The 26,505-nt window shown below is 32.2% G+C and overlaps 1 protein-coding gene across 1 annotated transcript; it reads left to right on the top strand.

Moving 5' to 3' along the window:
- Nucleotides 1–3,934: 3,934 nt before the first annotated feature.
- LOC105778110 (receptor-like protein EIX2) lies at nucleotides 3,935–7,484 on the top strand. The gene has a single exon (XM_052621793.1). The coding sequence runs from the start codon at nucleotides 3,941–3,943 to the stop codon at nucleotides 6,890–6,892; it is 2,952 nt and encodes a 983-aa protein (XP_052477753.1). The 5' UTR covers nucleotides 3,935–3,940; the 3' UTR covers nucleotides 6,893–7,484.
- The last annotated feature ends 19,021 nt before the right edge of the window (nucleotides 7,485–26,505 follow it).

Genomic DNA, 26,505 nt, shown 5'->3' with positions numbered 1-26,505 from the left:
TCCAAATTAAGACCTGATAAATTCCTATGAAACTAGACTCACTATATTCTTACCATAAAATTTTTAGAATTTTGGTTTAGCCAATAAGTACAGTTTATTCTTTAAAATTTCTCCTGTTTCACTATTTTACAGTTCCGACCCATCTTCACTAAAAATTAATTATCTCTTTGTAAAGAATTTGGATGATGTTTTTGTTTGTTTCTATTGAAAATAGGCTCATTAAGGATTTTAAACATATAAATTTAAGCCTTTAATTATTTTTATTCAATTTTGTATGATTTTCCAAAGTCAGAACAGGGGAACCCAAATTCATTTTGACCTTGTCTCACAATATTTATTATATCTCATGATTTACAATTCCATTACTTACACCGTTTCTTCTATGAGAAACTATACTTAATAAGATTTAATTCAAAATTTTTTCATCCTCTAATTCAATTTCCACAATTTATGGTGATTTTTAAAGTTAACCTACTGCATTGTCCAAAATTATTTTAGTGCAAGATGTTGATTACTAAGTTTATAACTCCCTTATTCCCTTTCTCTATAATATTTCCCATCATTTTCACTTATTTCCTTCACTAATATATCAAAAACATAAGACTTTATTTAAAAAACTCTACTATAACATCATTTCCATGCTTTTTCAACAATAACAAACTTAAAAATATATTGAAATCTTGATGTTCTTACCTTGTGATATTGATTTCAATCTTTAACTTGATTTTCTCTCTCCTGCAGCTTCTATTTCTTGAATCTAACTTGACATTCTAGCTCCCCATTATCTTCTTATTATTTTTCTCTCTTGGAAGCTATGAAAATTCTTTTGATTTCTAGGTGAAAATAGTGAATTTTTGGTGAAATGATCAAATTGTAAAGAAAGCAAAATTTTCTTTCTTCTCTTCTCTTCTAACGTTGGTTGCATGGACCTTTTATATTAATCATTTAATAATAAAATAATACTAAAAATCTTAATAAAATATTAATTAAATAATATTTATCTAATTAATTAATTAAAAATATCACAAACATCATCATTACCTTCTAGTATTCTCTCTCTCTATTTGACCATTTTGCTCTTTATAATCTTTTGAAATTCTATCCTTGAGTCATCACTTAATTTGGTAAAATTGCAATTTAGTCCCTCAAAAATCTTCACATTTTCAATTTGGTCCTAATTCATCCATTTTTCTTAGTTTCTAGATTATTCCACCCTTAAAATATCTACACTATTGGTCCTTCAACTTTTTCATATTTACACTTTAACCCGTCAAATTTTGAGTATTTACTCTTGGGCAACAAAACTTTTCTCACTTTTACAATTTAATCCTTTCTTGAATTAATATGTCATAATATACTTCCCAATGTTGACATAAACTCAATATTACCCTTTTTATCACTTTATTTCCTTATTTTACTATATCAAGGATATTATCTTACTTTCTTACTATAGTAATTTTCGGGATATTACATGTTAAGATGAAAACCTATCTGCAAGCTTATGACTTGTGGGAGGTTGTGAATACTAATATCAACTCGCGCCATTAAAGGACAATGCTACAGTCGCATAAATCAAGCACCATAGTGTCTTTTCATTTCCGCTTTAGTTTTCTCAGTTGGATTAGGGATTTTGTCACGTGTTTGTTTTCTAGGATTCTATTTATGCTTTTAGGATTTGTATTCGGCCCATTTACCTTCAAATAAAACCAAAACGGCCTGTTTCAAAAGAATATGCTAAAAATGCTTTAACTATTATTTGGAAAATTTTAATTATAATATGTGAATTGATAAGTTAATATATATTTAATTGTATTAATAATTCAAATAAAAATATTAATTTACATTAATTAATGTATTTAAAATACAATATTTAAAAATTAAATATAATATTTATAAAAACTAATTAAATATTAAACATGTAAAATCACATGCAACATATGTGTAACATTAGAAGCTTGTTTATTTAATTAGAACTTTTCTCCTTTTATATTCTATTTTAGTTATATTTATATTTGTTTTAAGATATTGTATATTATTTTATTTAGGAATTTTTGAAAGCTTTTATTTATTTAGGATTTAGTCTTATAAATGGGGACTTTAAGACTTAGAGAGACAACAATTTTCATAATCTTACTTTTGTGTATTTCTTTGAATTAGTGTTATTTTTTTGTTGGGTATGTACATAACTTTTGTTTAAATTGTAAATATTTAAGTTTGTTGAATATAAATTTATATGGGATAGTTTAAAATATTTGCATTGTCAATTAAAATTATTAAAGTCATAATTGTTTGACCATTCTAATACTTACGATGATAGTATGGTTGAGTATATCAAAATATGCATTTTATTGTTATATGGATATGTAATATGCTCTAAAAAAACTCAATTGTGTGGGTGTTTAAAGCAAACCGGCGTATTTATTGGTTAGAATTGGGTCTTTTTAGTTTTTCACGCTATTAATAAATTAAATCCTAAGCGTTTCGTTATAGGGTTGTTGTCTTGATTATTGAAAAGGTAAGAAGAGATTAATTGTTAAGCGCGTCATCGATAACTATAACCAATTTATTAAAAAAATATTAAAGTTATCTTTACATTTATGCTTAAACCCATAAATCAAATATGAAAATTTGTCAACTATATTTTTATTATCTTTATTTTTCAAATTTTATTTTAATTTTTTAGTAAATTTAATTTTAGTTTTAAAAAATAATATTTTATTAGTCGTGTAGATACTAACCAATTTTAGTAAGACATATAGTTTTGTTAGTTTAACACCCTTCAATTAGGGATGACAATAGAGCGGGGTGAGAGCGAATATTTCAAAATCTGCCATTACTTCACAATTGGCATGCTTTGCTCCACCACTTACCTCGCTCTAGTATGAATGTATAATCTTGAAAACCATTACCACCTCCATGGATATATCCAACATGCATTCCCACCGAACTCTACTCTGCTTCAATTTAACTTTTACTACTTATTAATATATATTTTCATTTTTTTAAGTCAAATAAATGTTTAAACACGAGTCTTCAAAAAATATTTAAACAAAATATATAAATTTTTCTATATTACATTATTATACTTTTACCCTTTTAATACATTACATATACAAAAATAAAATAATAATTTCCTATAAAAAAAGCCGCTCTATATATTATCTTCTGTCAAAAATTACCAGTATTGAAGAAAAAGGGTGAGAAAGGCATTAAATTTTTTTATTTTGAAATTACACGTATTTATGTTATTTTTAGTTATTTAATTATATATTTGGAACGCAAGTATGTGAAAAAAAATAAAATTATATATTACGCACATAGATACTTTGTTGGAACTTTGGCAGCAAACAAAGACGAGGAAACAAAACAAAACAAGACAGAAGAACCAAAGCAAAAACAGAAAGGAACTTTGCAAGAATGATAACTGAAACATTCACCCTTAATTTTTATTCAAAATTTGAAAAATATAAACTTAACTGCTCCCACTAATACATAACTAATATTAACTTGAATTACATCAACTCAAATTATGAACTAATCCTATTAACTTTGTGAACAAATTACAAGTAAACAAAATAAAGTTACATAGGAACAAAGTTCAGCTCCAATGCTGCACTTCAAGTCGAGTTGCTGCTGGTGTTGTGCTGAACTGCTGCTGGTCTCCTGTTGATTGCAGGCCAAAGATTTGAGAGACGCTTTTTTATCACCTAATTCCCCATATTACAATTATTTTATTGGGTAGTTGTGGAATTGAGCAGACTTTATAGACGTGATTCCGTTTTCCATTCGATTTCCGCATTTTATAATTCTTTATTTCGTCCCCGTGGAATTGAGTAGACTTTGTAACAGTTAATTAAAATGGACCACATTGTATCTATAAATAGAAGCCCATCCTTATTTTCCTATGCAATTCCTTTCTATACCAAGTTTTAAATAAACTATGGCTATCATCATCATTCTTCTTCTCATCCTTCTCGCAAAAGCTGACGTTAACCTCAGCAATGAAATGAGCTCTAACACTGCTTGTCCTGAAAATGAAAAACAAGCACTTCTGAACTTCAAAAAAGGCCTAATAGATGCTGCAAATCGACTTGCATCATGGGATCCTCATCATCAGCCAGATTGTTGCAGGTGGATTGGAGTTGTCTGTGACAAAAGGACTGCCCACGTCCTCTCTCTCAACCTTTCGGTTCCTACTTGGGATGGATATACTGACCTCGAATCTTATGGAATGTCAATGCTAATAGGTAAGATAAACCCTTGTTTGTCAAAATTGAAGCATTTAAGATACTTGGATTTAAGCAACAATGTATTTGAAGGCCTCTTGCCTTACCAACTTGGGAATCTCTCAAATCTTGAAACTCTCAAGCTTGGAGACAATAGGTTATTGTATGTTGAGAATCTCCAATGGTTGTCTGGTCTTTCCTTACTCAAACACCTTGATTTGAGTTGCGTGAACCTTAGCAGAGCTTCCAACTGGTTGCAACTGATAAACACAATACTCCCTTCTTTGGATGAATTGCATTTGTCAGCCTGTCAGCTTCTTCCTGGCCCTTCATTGCTAAATGTTAATTTGTCATCTCTTGCCGTCCTTGACCTTTCCCTTAACCATTTCACAAATCAAATGGATGTTGGGTGGGTGTCCAACCTTAAGTCCCTAGTTTTTCTCGATCTTGCAGGAAATTATTTTCTTGGACCCATCCCTGATTTCCTTCGGAACATGACTTCTCTTACACATCTCGATCTTTCATCCAGTTATTTAAATTCTTCAATACCAGATTGGCTGTACAGTTTCAGCTCTCTTCAGGTTCTCAGACTTCTTGGGAATCAACTGCATGGCGACATTTCTAGTGCCATTGGCAATCTGACTTCTCTTAATGAGCTTGACTTGTCAGTGAATCAACTCCAAGGAAAGCTTCCGAGAGCCATGGGAAAGCTTTGTAAGTTGAGGTCAATCTATCTGTCAGGTATGAGATTGAATCAAGACATATCTCGCATCTTAGAGATTTTATCGGGATGCTCTTCTCCTAGACTGGAATCTTTGGACTTGGCTAGTTGCCAACTTTCTGGTCAACTGTCCGATCAAGTTGGACATTTTAAAAATTTAACAATACTTAATCTGTCTAATAATTTAATCTCTGGTCCTATTCCAATCCCTTATTGGCAACTTAAAAATTTAAAAGAACTTTGTTTGCATGACAATTCAATCTCTGGTCCTATTTCCATTTCTTTGGGACAGCTTGCAAATTTGGAAAGGGTCTCCATTTTCAACAATTTGTTGGAGGGTGTTGTTTCCGATAAACATTTTGCTAATCATACCAAATTGAAGTATTTTTATGGATCGGGTAACTCATTGGTTTTAAGAGTCAATCCTAACTGGGTTCCTCCTTTCCAAATTCTTTATTTGGATTTAGGATCATGGCAAATAGGGCCATCTTTTCCCTTGTGGCTTCGTTCTCAAAAACATCTAGAATACCTAGACATCTCAAATTCAAGAATTTCAGACGTCATTCCTAGGTGGTTTTGGGGACTGTCAACCCAATTCAAACATGTAAATCTCTCTAGAAACCAAATTTCTGGCCAGATTCCGTATCTACCTGGTGGTCCTGATATTTTCCCTCTTGTCGACCTTAGTTTCAATAATTTTAGCGGTCCATTGCCTCAAATCCCAATGGGTCCCCATCAGTACATGATAGACCTTTCCAATAATTATTTCTCGGGATCTCTTTTCCATTTTCTGTGCCATCAGTGGAGTGGTACCTTCTCAACAGGTTTTCTTAGTATTGCTAACAATCTTTTATCTGGAGAGATACCCGATTGTTGGATCAAGTGGCAATCTTTGCAAGTCTTGCGGTTAGATGGCAACAGATTCACTGGTAAAATTCCAAGCTCCATGGGAACTTTGTCAGAACTTCAATCACTAAATCTTCACAACAACAATCTTCATGGAGAAATCCCTTTGTCACTAAAAAATTGCACAAATTTGCTTGCAATTAACCTTGGAAAGAATGAACTAGATGGCAACATTCCAAGATGGCTAGGCCAGGATCTTACGAGTCTAATAATTCTAATTCTTCGATCAAACAAATTTGGAGGTAACATACCGGACCATTTATGTGCTCTTAGTTCTCTCCAAATTTTGGACCTCGCTGAAAACAATCTCTTTGGGAGCATGCCAAGATGTATGAGCAACTTCAGTGCTATGGTTAGAGGGAATGGTTCTAGGGACAACATCATAGAATATATAGGCTACAACGGACCACCTACTTTGGAATCCGCATCAATTGTGACGAAAGACCAAGTACTTGTATTTGACAAAACTCTCAACTTGGTTAGACTTGTTGATTTCTCTTGTAACAATTTGTCAGGAGAGATCCCCAAAGAAGTGACGAGCCTCCAAGGTTTGCAAACACTGAACTTGTCTCGAAATCACTTAACTGGAAAGATCCCTGAAAGCATTGGCAGTATGAAATCATTAGAATCTCTTGATCTATCTCAAAATCAGCTCTCTAGTTCAATTCCTGAAAGCATGTCAAGTATGACGTTTTTGAGCCACTTGAACTTGTCCTTTAACAAATTGACTGGCATAATACCCACAAGCAGTCAGCTTCAGGGCTTCAATGAATCATGTTATGCTGGTAACCATCTTTGTGGATCTCCATTAAGGGGCTGTAGAGGAAGTGGTAAAGAACTTGATGTCAGAAACGAAGCTAAAGAAATCAGTAAGGGACAAGAGACAAATTGGTTCTACATAAGCATGCCACTAGGATTTGTTACTGGTTTTTGGTGTGTATTGGGGCCATTGGTGATCAGCAAACGATGCAGGATCTTGTACTTCCGATTTTTGGAAGCAATATGGTGGAAAGTATGCGATTTTGCTGGTAAATTTTAGTTTGATAAATTTATTTTTGTTTCATCAGAACTATAAATGTAATGTTCGCATTAGTATCACTCAAACTTACATGTAAGTTCTGAGCTGGTAATTCTAGATTAATCTATGAAACCATTATCTACAAGATTGCAAATCTCTTTCTCTATTGAAGATATATGTAAATATATTCTTAATTAAAAGAAAACAGTTCTATTCAATTACATTTTGACACATGTTTAGTCCTTGTTGGAACATTTGACTGTTTCATAGTTTGTTCGAACAAGTGTTAGAACGTGCATATATTTCTGTGTCATTTCATGAGTTGTATAAACATAGAATGAGTTATGATTATTTTGGCCAAACCAGGAAAGTGTTGCGAGATGACCATTTATGCTACATGCAGATTTGACAAACTCTCTAAGATTGGCAAACTCACAGTAAGTGGCGAGCTACCGCAAATGAATAGTAAGTGGGGAACTCATTACTTTGGCGAACTAGAATTAGAATGCGAACTAGGGTCACGGTAAAGATACAAGCAGTCTGAAGCATGAAGTTGCAGAGCAATTGGATTTAGAAGAACTTGCATGCAAGTTATGTTTTCAGAATATGTTTTTCAGATTTTTTAGGAGCTTGAGTATTTATTAGCGTAATATATTTGATGTTTATTAATATAAAATCTTTGTTATTTCTTTCCAAAATTAGGAGTTTCTCTTGTTATAAATACCTCTATTTTATTGTTCAATAATAAGAGTGCAGTTTATTAAACTTTAGTAGATAAATTTGTTGCTAAATTTCTCGTTTCTTTTCTGCAATTTTTTCCTTCTTAACATTGAAATTCTAACCTTTGGTATCAAAGCTTCTGTTCTTAAGGGTCGCTGTTGTTTCTTTCTCGATTAAACATGGCTTTTTCTCCACCTGCACCGTTCATTTTCAATGGTGAAAACTATCATATACAAGTTGTTAAGATGAAGACCTATTTGCAAGCTTATGACTTGTAGGAGGTTGTGAATATTGATATCAAGCTCGCACCATTAAGGGACAATGCTACAATCGCACAAATCAAGCATCATAGTGACGAGCAAGCTAAAAGATAGTAGACAATGTCCTGCATTCAAAATGATGTCTCGGATGTAATATTCACATGTATTCTGGCTTGTAAGACTCCAAAAAGAAGCTTGGAGTAAGCTAAGGGGGGAGTTTCAAGGTTCGGACAAGACGAAGCAACAACAACTCATTAATCTCAAGAGAGATTTCAAGAATTTGTAAGATGAAGGTGGTTGAAATAGTGAAGCAATACGCAGATAGGATTATGGTTATAGTTAATAGCATCAGGTTACTTGGGGAAAAGTTCGCAGGTAGCAGGGTCATTAAGAAGGTCATACCAACATTTCTTAAGAGGTATGAATCTAAAATTTACTCACTTGAAGACTTAAGGGACCTATCAGACATCTCTCTTCTAGAGTTGATATATGCCCTGTATGCTTAAGAGCAAAGAAGTGCATCAAAGCGAGAGGAGCACGAAGAAGAAGCATTGCGAGCCCTAAGTATTGAAGGTGCGAACCCCTAGAAACATAAGGGTAGGGTAAGAAAGGTTAGAAAAAGAAGAAAGAAAAGTCGATGCAAGATGGTGGAAAGAAGAAATATTCACTATGCTTGCATCCGCCCCCTCAAAAATGCTAGAATCACTGTAAATATAACTCGGTAATCTACAACAAATGCTGGACTTCGGTGTATTCATTATAAAATAACAAATCAAGAATCATCATCTCATCATAATTCAATCTCACAGAACGTGTAAAATAACCTATTGGCATGCCAAGTGTATCCTATCCTATGTTCATTAGAGCTTGATACATATAATCGTATAATACTTTACAATTCAATCACTTTCTCACCTGGTACCAATTTGTGACAATTTAATTATATATATACATATTCAACGAACCACAGTTCACAAGGCAATATAGTATTACAAATTATACAAAAATAAACCTTATGAGTTTACTAGAGCTAAACAACACAGATTGAAATGTCAAGGATTAATCAATAATTTTCTTTTTCCACGATTATCATTTGATTCTTGATCTATACAATAATTTTATTTCAATTATCAGTCCCAAATACTTATAATAATCCATTTAATGCATATGAATTATTTATTGATATTTTTCACAATTACTCTAAAATTTTACATTTTATTCAATTTAGTCCCTAAAATCGAAACAAGCTTATTTTCACAATTAACCCTTAAATCTATATTGCTAAATTCTTAACCATCCCTATACAGACCTCTAATTATGAAATTTTACAAAATAACCAATCAAATTTTAATATTTAATCATTTTAGTCCTTAAACTCAAAACAACTCAAAATCACTTTACAAAATAATCCAAATTCATCATCAAGCTTCAAAATAAACCATTAACAACTAAAAAGCTTCAAAATATAAATGGAATGTTTTCAAATCTTTGACATTATTTCAAAATAGTCTCTAAGCTAGATGATTAAGCTGTAACAATTTCAAAATATTAATTTTACGAGAAACGGGCTAGAAAATCATACCATGCATAAGAAATGAAGCTTGTCTGATTGTTCCAAAGTTTCAACCATGGAGTTTCAGTTCAGAGAACAGAAATGATGAAAGTGGCCTTTGTTTTCCTTTTTGTTTTATAATACTTTAACCTCACAAATATTAAATAATTAATATTTATGGACTCAAATGTCAGAATTATGGTCTTGAAACCACTATTTTCAACACCACTTGAAAATGAGATGTTACAGAACTCAGTAAAAAGAAAGCATATTTAAGACCCAATTCGATGACCCAAGTAGAGAAACAATTTTGTTATAACAAAATTTATCATGAGCAACTATAGTATTCCCAAAAACTATAACAAATTATATAAAGTATATGATGAATTGATACATGACACAAAAATAATATGAAAAATAATTAAAATATGATGACAAAAAAATAGAGTAAAATTATGTGTTAGAATTTTATATAAAACAAAATATCAATATCTAAAGTTTATATTAAATAGTACTTAAAGTTACATGTATACTAAAAAAATAATAAGAATAATGAAGATGGTGGAGGAGTAACGATCCTCTTTGTTGAGTTTTGTGTCCATCTACTAAATACGATGATGACAATTGAGTAAAGTGAGTTAGATTTTTACCCACATTAATTCTGATTCGAAGTTCTACCACCATGTTCAACTCCAACATAAATAAACTCACCTTGAATTGGACTTAATCCAACTCAACCTAAATTTTATTTTATTTTATTGCTTCATATAAGTTCTTTGATTCTAAAACTGGCATTTTGCTTGATATGCTGAATATTTTACCATCGTAATTTGATAACATATTTTAATTTACTTAATTGATAAATATATTATAATATATGTAAATTAGTTGCTCTACTTACTACTGGATCTGGTTCCCTAACTGCAGTATATTCGTTTGTAAATTTGTAATTTTTTCGAACAAATTGGTTAATAAAATTATTCATGAATTACATTAATATCCTTTGTATATTATCCTCAATGATTTTTGTTTTATATAAAAATAATAAGAAAAATAGAAGAAAATATTAGTTTACTGGTTGTCTAATGTTTAACTCATATTAGTAGGCGAACCTAAACATTTCCTTAATCTAATCTGAAACGAGAAATCTGATTGAAAGACTAATATATTGTTTATCAAGTCCAATTGGGGAGATGTTTTGTCTTAGGCATATGAGCAGATGACTCTCAGAAGATAAAGACATAGATGTGATTGGCTAGACTAACAATATATCGGACATGACCCAAGTAGAATAGATCTTGAATTTGTCTGATGATTTATTCACTTGTGATGTTCATAGTGTGACATACCTTAATCCCAAGCGGATGATGGAATATGTATGCATGACTCATATACTTTGATATAAGTAAAAAGATTGAGCTAAAATAGATAAGGAACCGAAAGCCAGTGCATTGGGTATACGACTTTTGCAATATGTAGCATCATTCACAATAGTGGAATTCATGAGTAAATGATATCCTCTCATTAGTATTGCATGATAGATAAAAATAAACGTGGTCAGGGGTTGTTCGTCTTTCTGATTAATGACTTAATTACTATTTGATACTAATATACTTTTCATGAAGGAATATGTAATGGTTACCATGAGATAAAATAGGATCGCATTGGGAGAACAGATTTATTCCGAAGAGATTAAGGATACCCTCTGAGGGTAACACACTCATGACAAGGTCATTGGACGAGCGCTAATTGAGTTGCTTTCGTAATGGTATGCCATTAGGGAAAGCTTAGTCACGATACTATAGTGGAATGACTTCATGACTAAATGAGTTTATAATTAATAGACAGAAAGTTGAAACTTAATTATAAATAATTTGAGTCTTAATTAACTATGTCCAATAGGTCCCTCCGCTAGCTTATTCAAACTATAAATAAATTACATGTTGAATCAAATGAACAAAAATGGATAAAAATGATAAAGTTGGAGAAACGAGTTACATTTAGAAATGAATTTGGTTTCCAACTTAGTGTGGAAATGACTTGAAATTAATTTAAGTTTTTCAAATTATTATTTAATTAATTAAAGTTTGAAAATTGAATTAAATTAATTGGTCATTATGAATCTATTGAAGATAGAAATTAAATATATTTTCTCATAGATTCTTTTACTATAAATTTGCCATGATTTTATCGTAATTAGAATTGGATTGAGAGAATTAATTAATGGAAAAAAATTAAATTATTTAAATTAATAAATAATGTCTATTTGAGAAATAAAAAATATGTATTAAGTTGAATTAAATTGTAAAATGTTGGGTTAAAAATCTAGGAAGCACGTATAATTGAACCTAATACAGGAGAGGTTCAAAGCCTTTTATATTGAATACAAGGGGACGAAAAACCCTAGTATTTTAGCTAGGGTTGTCGCCGATCTCTCTCTTAGTTCAACTAAGGTATTGTTTTTCTATTAAATTCAACTAGAATTTGTAGAAACTCTAGTATTCCTAGAATGCATTCTACAAATTCAAATAGGATTTCACTTCCTCTCCCTATAAATAGATGATACTAGTAGGAATAAAAAACACAATAAGTTATATACAACTTTAATATATTTCTATTCTGCCAAAAAGTAGTAGAAATTTATTTTTTAGAATAATTTTTATTTTCTGAGAATAACAATTTGTTCGAGACTACACTCAAAGCAGTTCATGGTACAAAAATAGCAGAGAAGGTTGTTTTGTTGAAAGTCAGAAATGTGTAGGATCCGTCTTGTAACACCTCTAACCCGTCTCTGTCGCCAAATTAGGGTTACAGAGCATTACCGTACAATCAGAAATATTTAAACACCATGACATTCATTAATTTAAATTTATCATAAACCATTTAATCACATATATTTTGTCCCTAAATCGAGCCCTTGAGGCCCTGAAAATAGCTTTGAAGAAATTCGGGATTGGTTTGAAGCAAAACGAAAAGTTTAGGAAAAAGTTGCAAAAATTAAGAAACAGGGGTCACAAGGCCGTGTGGAATCACCCCAAACCATGTAACTTTCTAACAAAGGACACACGACCGTGTCCCAGCCCATGTCCTCACCCATGTAATTCTCTGAGTTGCCTCACACGCCCATGTGCCAGGTTGTGTAACTCACTAACTTGAACCCTAAATGATTCTCAGATGACTCGCTAGGCCGTGTGTCTCACACGGTCATGTGACGGCCCGTGTCCCAGGCCGTGTGAACCCAAATTTTACCTAAAATCAAGCCATTTTAAAAATATTTCATGCATAACTATTTAAACCATTTATCCACTCATTCAAGGGGTTCAAACACCATTCAAACTTGCATAAGCATACCATTTCAAGCATCCTAATTTACCTAACCAATATGCCATTCAAAGGTGCCACAAATATGCCAAAACATAACATGCTAACATAAGTCAACATTACCTTATTACAAGCATTATAACTTAGATCAATTACTTACCAAAACATACCACAAATTGACCATTATCAAGCCATTGCAAACATACCAAAAGAACCTTATATACATGTACTTAAAAGTGACCAAAATGACATGGTTAGCTAATGAACTATAGTTCATCAAATCAAGCATAACTTTAAGACTTAAACTTACCAAAACTTACATTACCACATTTATTAAAAACCATTACAAAACAACCTATACATGTAATTATAAACCTTGGCCAAAATGCTCAAAAATTATCGAAAAGACTTCTGGATAGTGTGATAAATCTCCAACGAGCTTCTAAATTAATTGAGCTTCCGATAATCTATAAAAAAAGGAAAGAAACTATGTAAGCAACAAGTGCTTAGTAAGCTCGTATAAACATAAAGATAAACATAACTTACCATTTCCATAATACAATATATAGATTAAACATAATTCAACAGCAATTCCGTAAGCTTAGCAAAGCCTAATCAACATCACCAACTCACAAGTTAGTATGTCTATCCATAACATAAATGAAATCAACTATAAGATATATAAATTTCCATATGTACAACATCATTTAGTTTATCAATCCTTTCATTAAGTCATGATTCAATCCATTTGCATACTTACCACTTCATTCCCTTTTCTTTCCTATTGAATCATCTAGAATTACATTTAAAACACAAGAAAGCTCACACGAAGTGTGCCTGTACATATAACTGTAAAATTTCTTTTACTTCAATGTTCACACGAGCTGTGAAATGGGCCTGCTCACACGAGCTGTGGGTCGAAATGTAAGCTACACGGTGCTGTTCACACCAGTTGTGGAGAATCTATAAAAAATGCAGGACCCCAGCCATCGGTAGGACATTCAAGACCAGCACCCTAATGGCATGTCATTCATATTCTAAAAATTCTTAAGATTCAAATGGGACTCAATATCCGTCAATTAGTCATAGCATTTATACGTTTATATATCGATCCATTTACATTAAAACTAATATAGGAACAATTAAAATTAAATAACATTAACACGATTACCGTTCCTACGAACTTACCTTGATTATTAGGGCCAAAAAGTTAGATCGAACTAATTCGAAGCTTTAGCTTTTCCTCGATCTAAGTTCGGACATGGTTTATCTTGATCTAACTAGATAATTCAATCAATTAAATACTTATAGTATTCAATTTAATCCATATTTCATATTTATGCAAAATTACCAATTTGCCCCTAATATTTTAACTTTTCATAATTTAGTCATTAAGCTTATAACTTAAAATCTAGCCATTTTAATCTAAGTCCATGTTAATCAAGGATGCAAGGGACTTTGAAACAACCCATATTTACCATCATTTCATAATAAAATCGTAGAATTTATACCTTTAACAAATTAATCCATATTTCCAAAATTCATCAAAAATCACTTAACAAAACTTGTTTATTTTTCAACAAAGATTTATAATTCATTAAATACAATCGAAACCTAACAAAAAAATTCATGGAAAGTCCCTCAACCTTTAACATTTTTGCAAATTAACCCTTGGACTTGCTAGATTAAGCTAAAATGGACTCAAAAACATAAAATTCATTAAAAACGAGACCAAAATCACATACCATGCAAGGTTGGAAGCTTGACCGAACCTTTCTCTTCTCCAATGGCTAGTTCTAGGGTTTCAAAATAACAAAAAGATGAAGATGACAACTTTGGTTCATCTTTTCTTACTTAATTTTCTTTTTAATTACTAAATTACTAAATTAACTTTTTGAAGTCATTAAAATTTTATTAAAACCTTGTCCATAAACATCCACTATCTCATTAATTGGTATAATTATCATTAAAGTCCTTTAGTTTAAGATTTTATAGTTATTAGACCCTTTAGCAAATAGAACTCAACTTTTACACTTTTTATGATTTAGTCCTTTTCACTTAATTAACTAATTAAGCATCAAAATTTCTTAACAAAATTTTAATACGACCTTAATATTTTCCTGTAAACATTACATAAATAGTGAAATAATAATCTACTCATTTAAATTATGGTCCCGAAATCACTATTTTTGACATCACTGGAAACGAGTTGTTACACGTCTAGTCCAAAACAAAAATACAATTTCGAGAAAAAATTTATTGTTATAAATATCATAAATTGACTTGACTTTAAAAATTGTGATTTATATCTAAAATTTAAAGTTATTCGTTGAGAAAGTAACTGTGGCGCCCCGAACCCAGCTAAGATAGACTGAACCAAATCTGGAACGCCACATTAGCCATTTGCGTGACCTCCTTATTAAACACCAATCACACCATAAAACCACCTTTCACACCTCACAATAATTCATTCATAACAACCAATTGACAATTAAAACAAACATATAAACCTTAAAATCATGCATTTCTAGCAAAATCATCAAAATATCAAGTAGGGGTAAAATTACAATTTGACGTATATCATGTAAATCAATCGTAAAGCACCAAATTAAATATACATATAGTTTAACGCATCTTATTAAGGATAAAATTTGAAAGAAATAGTTAAAACTGATAAATAAAACTCAACTAATTTAAAACAAAGGTTTAAGGACTAAATCTTAACTTAGACAAAATATACAAAAAATATTTTTACAAAATCAAAGTAGATTTATGAAATTAAGCGTATACAACTTAAGCATGCAAAATTTCAATGCATTCCATAGCATTTGAAGTATTCAATTACATAACATAAAAATGAAGACTTGATTACAAAGATAACAAAACATGTCATAAACACTCAGTCTGTCACATCACGCTCCACGTCGCAACATGCCCTGGACAATGCCCTTTGTCACGACAATGCAAAAAAAGGTGTCCCAATGTCGATCCCTCGTCGTGACGTCATACCAACATCGTCACGACATCACTTGCAATTTCTGCAAAAACAACCCAAAAACCTGCATATAACACTTTGGCACACAACTTAACATGCCTTCTCATGCATTTGAGCAACCCTCTCTAGTCTAACATATCATATAACATACATAGATGATTCAAAACATGCTCAATTACACTATAACATTCAAATACTAAATTTGACACCCTAAGTAACTAGCTATGTTAACATGCATTTCCAATTCCTCAATTCTAGTACTCAACATGCCAAATTTGTCTTTTATGCATTTCCAAGTGCAAAATAGGTTCATTCCATACCATTTGGTCATTTCAAACTTGTTTAAATATTCAGAGTATAATTCAAGCATGCTTAATCCCAATTTACCAAATTTTATGCAACCATTTCTCATAAAAAAAATCAACCAATGCCAAGCATATTCAAAACATCAATCCAAAGCAATCAAACCGTCACCCAACCAAATATAAAAGTGCTTAAACAATCCATAAAAGTCCATTTACAATAAAAAGAAATAATAAAGTCTAATCCCTCAAGAATAGTCCCACATTGCCAAAATTTTTTGTCACATCTCGAAAATTGGGTTAGCAGAATTGAGTTATTAAACCGAGGGTTTGAGTTAGATACCAGAAATTAGGGTTATAAATAAGTAATTAAAGTATTAAAGTAACATAATAAGGTTTTATTTTATTAACTAGGTTAAAATGAAATTTAATTTTAAGGTTTAATTTGAAAAAAAATTAATTGAGTTAGGACCTAATTGAAAAAATAGGAGAAATAGGGAGTGGCCAAAAGGGCAAATTGCCCAATTTTGGGGAAATTGATCTTCTACTTGGAGTCATTCATGTCTTCTTCTCTCTTAAACTTAAACCCATTCAAATTTTTCCCAAAACCAAAATCAGAGAGTTCCTTCAAAATTGACGTGTCCTTTTAGATTTATTAACCTCCCAAACACCAAAATAACCCCCAATTTCAAAGGAAAATCACATTTTCTTCCCTAATTTCGTCATTATTCTTCTTGAGTTCAAATCTTGAATTAGATTTGTAGATCATCATTTTCAATGAATTAAGGTAATATTTTTAATTTCTAGGATTAATTAAAGAGTGTTGTTAATTCAAATTGAGTTTTAAATGATTGTATGATGATTTATTTAGATTTACTATTTTTAAAGCAAGCTTCGATTAAAAATGAAAAATCTCAAAATCTTGAGTAAAACCGTGTTTTCAAAATGATTTTTGATTCATTATAACCTAATTAGAAGGTATTCCATCTCTATTTGATAGGTCGTTACCAAATTTTTAAGAATCAATCAATTTCCCTCTCTTACATGTTCTTGAAAGCTTGAATTTTTGAAAATTTTGGAACCATGGATTTAGGTAAAATTAATGTTTTAGATATGAAATTAAATGATATTTAGGATGTTTGAAATCAAAATATAGGATTAGAAACGTGGTTAGAATGTCGAAACTTTAATTTCGGCAAAATTAGCTAGTTTTTGGTAGTGAAAAATATGTTTGAATTGTATTTTCCTTATTGTGTGGTTGTGTTCAAGGCTATTTTTTATGAGTTTGGAATGTGTTTGTTGCATGTGCAAAGTGACAGATCAATGGGGAGCCGCTACGAGCAAGTCTAAAGGTAAGGAAAAGCTTGTTTGAGCTTTCAACGAGTAAGCAGAAGCGTGATTGATGAGTGTCCGGAGTTGCTACTGGTATGCACAATTCATAGTGTTAATTAGAAGCTTAGGATTAGCCTAAACCCCTATACTAAGTTTCGAGAGTAAGTATTTTCTATACTTGCTACCTTGTTGTGAAATTATGTTTAAGTAAGATGAATTGTGATATGCGATGTTATTACAACAGGTAATATGTGAAAATACATTAATGTGATATGTGATATACTGATTTTAATGCACACGCATGAGTTCTAATATATGATAGCTCAATGAGCATTATTGTGGCACTTGAAGTGCAATTAAATGTGAATCTGATAAGCATGTGTCTTTTATGAGATTGTGATGAAAATTGATGAATATGAATAAAGGTTGTGTACATTAAAATAGTAATTAAATATGTATAATTGTGGATATTTTGGCCTTGTGATATCTTGAAACTGTTGGATGTAGTTGGCATGTCATAGGGTTGTAAGTAGTTACCTTTGTGTTTTGTGATTTGGGCATTGAGGCCCCGGGACAGGTTGGAGGGATAAGGGAATATCAAGCTAAGCTCCATTCATCGGGACATATTGGTGTGTTAGAGAGTGTTTAGCTTTGTGTTACACTTATGAGACATGTTAGACTGTTTGAGTCATTGGTGTGATGGAGATATGTTTATCCATTGTTTGGTGATATAGTCCACTTTTTACGTTTTATAATCTCAAGCTTCCAAATTATCATTATTTGAATTATATATGAGTTACGTTGTGTGTAAATGCATGTGAGAATATATGCTAGCCGTGTGAGAAAATGAAGCATGATTATTTTATTTTGCATTGATAAATATATGGTTGTAAAAGTGTCTTAGTATGCTCTTGCTTAACTTATGATGTTGTGTATGCTTTGTGGTAATTCTGAACATTCACTAAGCTTATTTAAGATCACACACTCTACATTAAAATCTTTCAAATAAGTAGCTCTTTTGGCGTGAGTAGAGCAATAAAGGAAGTGAGCTAAGCAATGTATAATTTTCGAGTAAGCGATTTTGCGATTCTTTTAAACATTCTAAATAAAGGCAATGTGGGTTATAGTTACTATTATTATTTTTATTATTATCATTATTTTAGGATTAGACTTATGGATTATTAATTTCGTATTTGGACTTAAGGTGTGGACAATTTTGATATTTGAGAATGATATTAGTAATGCATTCTATAGTTTGCTTGACGAATATGTGTTAATATGGTATGGAAAATGGTTAAAAGATGTTGGTAGGTTTGATTGAGTTAGTCATTCCTTGTATAATGAGCATGAATGTTATTTTGAGCATGTAGAATGTTTTAACTTGTGATTCTGGGTAAAAGTACCGATACTCAAGGCCAAAATATCGACACCATAAGAATAAAACATTTTCTAAAATTAACAGTAACCAAATTTTATATCGATAACCAATAACAAGTATCAATACATGTGATAAAAATACTGATACCACTACAAAGGTATTAATAAAATGGATTTAACCAAAAAATGGTAGAGAACTAAAATGGTATCGATTTTTATATTAATATCGATACCTAACACATAAAGATCGATATCTGCTTGTTTGGTATTGATACTCATGCTAGATTTCAAAAATTTTCAAAATGGTCATTATTTCTCGAATAATTCTATTTCTAATATTTATTTAAATGTTTAATTATTCATGATTTCATCTCTAAAGGTTGATAGTGGTGGTCATTGCTCTTATTTGAAATTGTGTATGCATGTGTATAAGTTCTGATAGTTGTTGTAGCATCCTATAACTTGGGTCTGGTAACCGAACTGGGTGAGGGGTGTTATATTTTCACAATTTGGATCACTTGACTTTCTCACTTCTCCTTGTATTCAACTATTTCTCTGCAAAAATATTCATAAAATAGTGTGAGATTAACTAAGCTCAGTGAATGTTCATGAAAGCCACAAATAAAGACATAATCCATGGTTAAAGAAAGCATACTATATCAATCATTCATGACATTACATTGAGCATATCTCATAGCATACATATTGATATATTGACATTTAGTGACTATAAAACATGTATTAAGCATAATGCATTGGATAAAAGGATCTCCAAACACAATATTGACTCAAAAAAGTTTAACATATCCCATGAAGTGTATTATATAGCTAACACTATCCACACACAACCACCATATCCTGTTGAATGGAGCTAAGCTCAACATTCCCTTATCCAATGGTTCCCGTTGAATGGGGCCTCAACGCCTAAACATAAACATATATGTGAGTAATCGCAATCCTATGATATGACAATGATATCCAATGGTTCCAAAAGGTCACAACACCAACATATCCAGTTATAAACTCATATACTTACTATTGTATGCTCATATCCACTTATCATATAACACATATTCATAACATTTTCATATTCACTTATTATGGACTTTTCAAGTGCTCACATAATGCTCAAATATTCATATCATATAGATTTCATATGTGTGCATAAAACCAGCAAGCCTCATATCATATTCTGACATAATCTCATATCATATACAAAGATTCCACAACATATGTCATATATCATATCACATAGGCATTAGTTGTAAAATAATATTAGATCGAGTAAGAGAACTTATACACAGAACTTAGGATAGGTGTTTAGGCTAATATAAGCTCCCATTAACTCGACGAATTGTGCCTAAAAGCAACAATTCCAAATCACTCACCAGATCTTTTTCGTTCAATTGTCGAAGGCTAGATAAGCTTTTTCTTGCCTTTTGATTTGCTCGTAGAGGCTCTCATTGGGTCTGTCACTTTACATACATACTGAACACATTACTAACTCATCATTTAGAGCATTAATCACATTCAGACAACGACAAAACTGTAGATATAAGCTTCCCCTTCCTAATACTGAAATTTAACTAGTTTTACCGAAATAAGAGTTTTCCTTGCTCAATTTTTGTTTCCAATCCCTAAACATGTTTCTAAACATCCTAATTATCATATTACTACATATCTAAGCCAATAGTTTCATCTAATTTCTTAGATCTAACTTTTCTTGAAAATTGATCAAGCATGAACATTCGAAAAGGAAAAATCTCAATTCTTTAAAATTATTTAACGATCTATTAAATTAAGTTAAAAATATTCTAATTAGTTAAAATAAGTTGAAAACTTAAAATAGCAAGTTAACTTAGTATTTCAAGTTTTAACATTTTTAAGCAAAACTTTGGTTTAAAAGATTTAGATCTAATGAAATCTCATAATAGTTTATCGAATCTCAAATTGTAAAAACAACAAGCTTAGATTTATCAATAAGAATCAAAATATTACCTTAATTTGAGAAGAACGATGAAGTGTAGATCTAATTTGGTAAAAAAATGTTTGAAGAACAATAAGAAATTGATGAAGAAAACAAAGATTTTCTTTTAAATTGGAAGATGATTTGGTGTTTGGAAAGTAGGAAAATCATATTTGTTTGATTAATTTGAGAGTAAAAGCTCTGATTTGTGTTTTAGGAAATTTTCAAATGGCAAATGTGAGGGAAGGAAGAGACCTAGGTGGTCTTAAATAAGTAACAAAGTTTTAAATTTTGGGTCATTGCCCTCTAGGCCACTTTTAGGTTTAACCTTTTTCAAACCAATCCTTTAATTCAAATTAGAACTCATTTCCTTAATTATTTTCAAATCCAATTTCATTTTTAAAATCTGTTTTAAAATAATTAATAACTAAACATTTAATCTTAATTTCCCAACGTAAAGTTTTAGACCCGATTATTTTTATAATATTTTATTTAATTATAAAATCACCTCTAACCTAATTTTAGTATCCTAATCAGATATCCGGTCCACCAACCTGATTCTACTAATTTGATTTTTGGAATGTGACAGTAAGAAGCAATAGCCCGTAGATAAGTGGGAGAAATTATGAGAAGATAGAGAGAGAAGGAAAGAAACTTACCACTACTACGGATGGGATTGTGGGAAAGGAAGAACGACTAACTTGTTCAAATCTTGGAATATTTTTAGTTTTGTTAATATTTTGGAACGAGTTTACCCTAAACTCAATCCAATGTGCCTAAAATTTAATTTATTCATATCCAACCGGATAGAATTAAAACCCATAGGATGTATTTTTCCTTAAAAATCAATAGTGGAAGTGCGATCACGTCCAAAGTGGCCATTAGAATTGTTTATTTGGTGTTTGTGGAAATAAATTATCTTTATAGACACCATTCTTGTTTTCACCTCATTCCACATTTTACAATTGTTTATTTCATCTTTGACTACACTTTTTACACATTATTCTTTATCTTTTTTTTCTCATTTCTTGTTTCACATTTTACAATTATTTGTGTCTGGTAAATTCGTCGAACATATAAATTTTACGTGAAAAAGCTCCTTAAATAGGATAAAATATCACAGGAAAAAGAGATTTCACTAATAAGAGAAAATTACAAGATGGAGAGTATAAAAAAAACCTTTCAAACTGAAACACAAATTCTCTCTTAACTACGTTATTTTTTTTATCTAAGTCTAATCCACACGCTAATCTTGGTAGTTCTAAAACACTTTAGATACTAGTTAATGCAATATACTCCTAAATGCTTAGAATCTAATTAGGAAATAATCCCAAAATTACCATCCAAAGAATTAGCTGCATATTTCCATTTCTCATCGCGTTGTTGGGACAAAAATTTTCTTCTCGTCGTGACGTCGACTGCTCATCGCGATCACTCCCTATTTTGGTCTGAAATACGAGATATATTCGATAATTTATTTGATGTTTGTGGAATTCACTGGACTTTGTAGACATTATTGTTTTTCTTTTTCTCACTTGATGTTTCACATTTTACAATTGTTATTTCATGTTTGTGGAATACTTTATTACATTAATCAAAAAACTTAATCAACTAATAAATATTGCCTATGGGGATTAATGAGTAAATGGAAATTAATTAGACTCTTATGAATTATTATATGAATTGATTAAATTTAATTTTGTTGAGGGAGGTTAAAGAAAAACAAATTGGAAAAGGTGAAAAGAATTTGAAATGCATAGCAATACATAGATATATTGTACTTTGTTAAAAATCCAAAATCTATATAAATCTATAAATTAATTATTAATGGATTTATCGGTAAATAGATTAACATTTTAATACCGAACAAATTGCTTAAATTTTCTCTAATTAATATTTATTACAAAATATATAATTTAAGCAAAAGAAATTTTGAAGACGACATTGTGCCTATAAATACAAGTCTACCATTACTTTCATTTGCAAGTCTTTCGTTTTTAAGTTATAGGTTTATATTGTAAACTATGGCTATCATTATCATACTTCTCATCTTTCTCGCAAAGGTTGACGCTAACTTGAGCCATGGAACGAGCCTTAACTCCCATGCTGCTTGTCCTGAAAATGAAAAACAGGCACTTTTGAACTTTAAAAAGGCCTCATAGATGATGCAAATCGGCTTGCTTCATAGGATCCTCATCATCATCCAGATTGTGCAGGTGGTTTGGAGTAGTCTGTATGTGACAATATGACTGGCCACATCCTCTCTCTCAACCTCTCACTTCCTCCTTTGGATAAAGATAATTTGGTATCTCATCTGACGTCAAATCTCGAAGGTAAGATAGACCCTTGTTTGTCGAATTTGAAGCATTTAAGATTTTTGGATTTAAGCGGCAATAAATTCGATGGCCTCCTGCCTTACCAACTTGGGAATCTCTCAAATCTTCAATATCTCAATCTTGGAGATAATGGTTTATATGTTCAGAGTCTCCGATGGCTGTCTGGTCTTCTACTGAAACATCTTGATGTGAATTCAAGATCTTAGCAGAGCTTCCAATTGGTTGCAACTGGTAAACACACTACTCCCTTCTCTAGAGGAATTGCATTTGTCAGCGTGTCAACTTGTACCAGGACTTCCAGTGCTAAATTTAAATTTGTCATCTCTTCCCATCCTTGACCTTTCCTACAACGATTTCTCAAATCAAATGGATCTTAGGTGGGAGTTTAAGCTTAACTCTCTAGTTCTTCTCAATCTTGAAGGAAATGGTCTTGATGGACCCATCTGTTGGTGTTTAAGGCAATAAGCAAACTCCTTTAGATTTGCTTGAACAGCAAGCCTCGTGGCTTGGAGAAGAAACAAGAGCAGAAGAACAAAATATGCAAGTGGGAAAAAACAGAATAGAATGAGAGAATTTGAATGAAAAACAAGCTGAAACTTTTCATTAACACACTGATAAGGCATTAAGCCATTACATACATCAGTCAACTTGAAGAGCAAACAAGTTATCACCTAATCAACTACCTAAAACCACTAATTTATATTGAAACTTACAAGATTAACTTGCACATGTTGCTTTACTGATTTTTCAGTTAATCAACATCAAAATTACATCAAAACATTTACCTACTAAGTTTAAAATGAACTAGATTACAAAAGGATTAAAAGCAACTAAATGTAATAAATAAATCAGCAACTTTAAGCTTCAGTTGCTGCACAGCAAGGCTCGACTGCTTGCTGACCTTTCTCGTGCCTGGCCACCTTTGAAAATCAGCTTGTTGCATGGGAACTAATCTCAACACTCCTCATTAGTTTCCATGCTTGTAACACCTAGCTGCTCCCTTAATTTTACAAATCTTGACACATTAAGTGCCTTTGTAAAGATGTTTGCAATTTGCTCCAACGAATTGCAATGAACCAGCTTGATTTCATGAGCTTGTTCCATCTCCCTTATAACATGTAGCTTGATATTGAAATGTTTTGTTCTGCCATGAAAGATAGGATTCTTTGCAATTGCAACAGCAGATTTGTTGTCACAGTAAATCTCTATTGCCTCTTCTTGATTTTGGTTTCAGTCAGCTAAAATTTTTCTAAGCCATATGGCTTGATTCACAACAGCTGCAGCAGCAACATATTCAGCTTCTACTATTAACTGTGCCACAAGATTTTACTTTTTAGAACTTCAGCAAAACATGCCCGAGCCAAGGCTAAATGCATATCCAGATGTGCTCCTCATATCATCACATGAACCAGCCTAGTCACCGTCTACATAGCCTATTAGCTTCATGCCTTTAGCTCTTTTGAACAACACACCATGACCAATGGTGCCTTAGATGTACCTTAGCACTCTTTTAGCTGCCTGAAAGTGCTGATCATTGTAGTTGTTCATGAATCTAGATAACACACTAACAACAAACATAATATCGGGCCTTGTTGCAGTCAAATACAGCAGGCTACCAATGAGACTCTTGTACGTTGTCTCACAAACTGACTCACCACTTCCCTGTCTCGATAGCTTCATTCTAGCAGCCATTGGTGTGCTTGTTGGCTTACAGTTTTTCATGGAAAACTTGTCCAGAACCTTCATAGCAAAGGATCTCTGACTGAGAAAGATTCCTTTTTGAGTTTGCATCACCTCCACTCTAAGAAAATAATTCATATTTCCCAAATCTGACATTTCAAACACCTTCATCATTTTGTCTTTGAAGTCAAGCAACATATTTTTGTCTCCTCCTATCACCAAGAGATCATCAACATAAAGGGACAAGATGAGCTGTGTTTCATCTTGATTCTTCTTGACATACAGTGTTGGTTCTTGACATACAGTGTTGGTTCACTAGCACTTCTCTCGAATTCCAAACTGAGCAAGTAGGAGTCAATTCGAGCATTCCAGGCTCTAGGTGCTTGTTTCAGGCCATACAAAGCCTTTTTGAGTCTGTACACCAAGTGTTCCTTGCCAGATACAACAAATCCTTGAGGCTACTCGATGTAGATCTCTTCTTTCAAGAAGCCATTGAGAAATGCTGCCTTTACATCCAGCTGATGAATGGTCCACTGATTTTGAACAGCTAGAGCAACTATCATCCTGACTATGTCAAGCCTGACTACTGGTGCAAAAGTCTCCAAGTAGTCTAGGCCATACCTCTGACTGAAACATTTGACAACAAGCCTGGCTTTCAGCTTGTTCAGACTGCTATCAATATTTTGCTTTGCTCGATAAACCCATTTTACTCCAATGGTCTTCTTTCCAGCAGGCTTATCAACCAACTCCCATGTCTGATTCTTCTGAATCATGTTGATTTCATCAACCATAGCCTGCTTCCACCCTTCATCTGCCTTAGCAACTTGTGCTCTCTCATAAATTTCATCCAAGAGCCTTGTGCCTCTCACAGGCATATCATCAATGTCCATTTCAAGACTAAGCTACTTGGGTTCAGTCTGATCAGGCATTAGATCTTCAGAAACAACTTCTGGCTCATTTTTCTCCCAATTCCAGCATGCCTTTTCATCAAAGATTACATCTCTGTTTACTTGAATTTTGTTTGTCAAGGGATCCAGGATCCTGTAACCTTTCTTGACTGAGCTATAGCCTACTAGGATGCCAGGCTGAGCTCTGTTTGAAAGCTTATCTCTCTTTACTGCTGGTATTTGTGCATAGCACAGACAACCAAAGACTTTCAAATGAGCCAATGATGGCTTGAATCCGAACCATGCTTCAAAAGGTGTTTTGTGAGTAAGAGCCTTAGTTAGGAGCCTATTCTGAAGGTAGACTGCAGTGTTTACTGCCTCAGCCCACATGGTTTTGGGCAGTTTCTTCTCAAACAGCAGACACCTGGCCATATCCATAACACTCCTATTTTTTCTTTCACTGACCCCATTTTGCTGAGGTGTGTACACATTGGTTAGCTGGTGTTTGATGCCAGCATCGTTGCAAATGGCTTGAAACTGAGCTAAAGTGTACTCAGTCCCATTGTCTGATCTTATTGACTTCAACTTGCAACCTGTTTCTATTTCAACTGCAGCTTTGAACTTCATAAACACTTGAGCTACCTCAGACTTGTGTTTCATGAAGAAAATCCAGCAATATCTTGTAAAATCATCATTGAAAATGATGAAGTACCTATTTTTGTTGAGTGATTCAGTCCTCATCGAGCCACATACATCAGTGTGCACGAGCTGCAGCCTTTCTATGGCTCTCCATACTATGTTTGTAGGAAATGGCAGTCGTGCTTGTTTTCCTAGCTGGCATACTTCACAAACTTCATCATTCTCTACTGAGTTGGTGAAGTTTTCAGCCAAGCCTTCACTGACCAT

Source organism: Gossypium raimondii, chromosome 10, assembly GCF_025698545.1.
Source record: "Gossypium raimondii isolate GPD5lz chromosome 10, ASM2569854v1, whole genome shotgun sequence".
NCBI classification, from domain to species: domain Eukaryota; kingdom Viridiplantae; phylum Streptophyta; class Magnoliopsida; order Malvales; family Malvaceae; genus Gossypium; species Gossypium raimondii.
The sequence above is the reverse complement of the archived record's forward strand: the minus strand, read 5'-3'. Positions and strand labels throughout refer to the sequence as shown.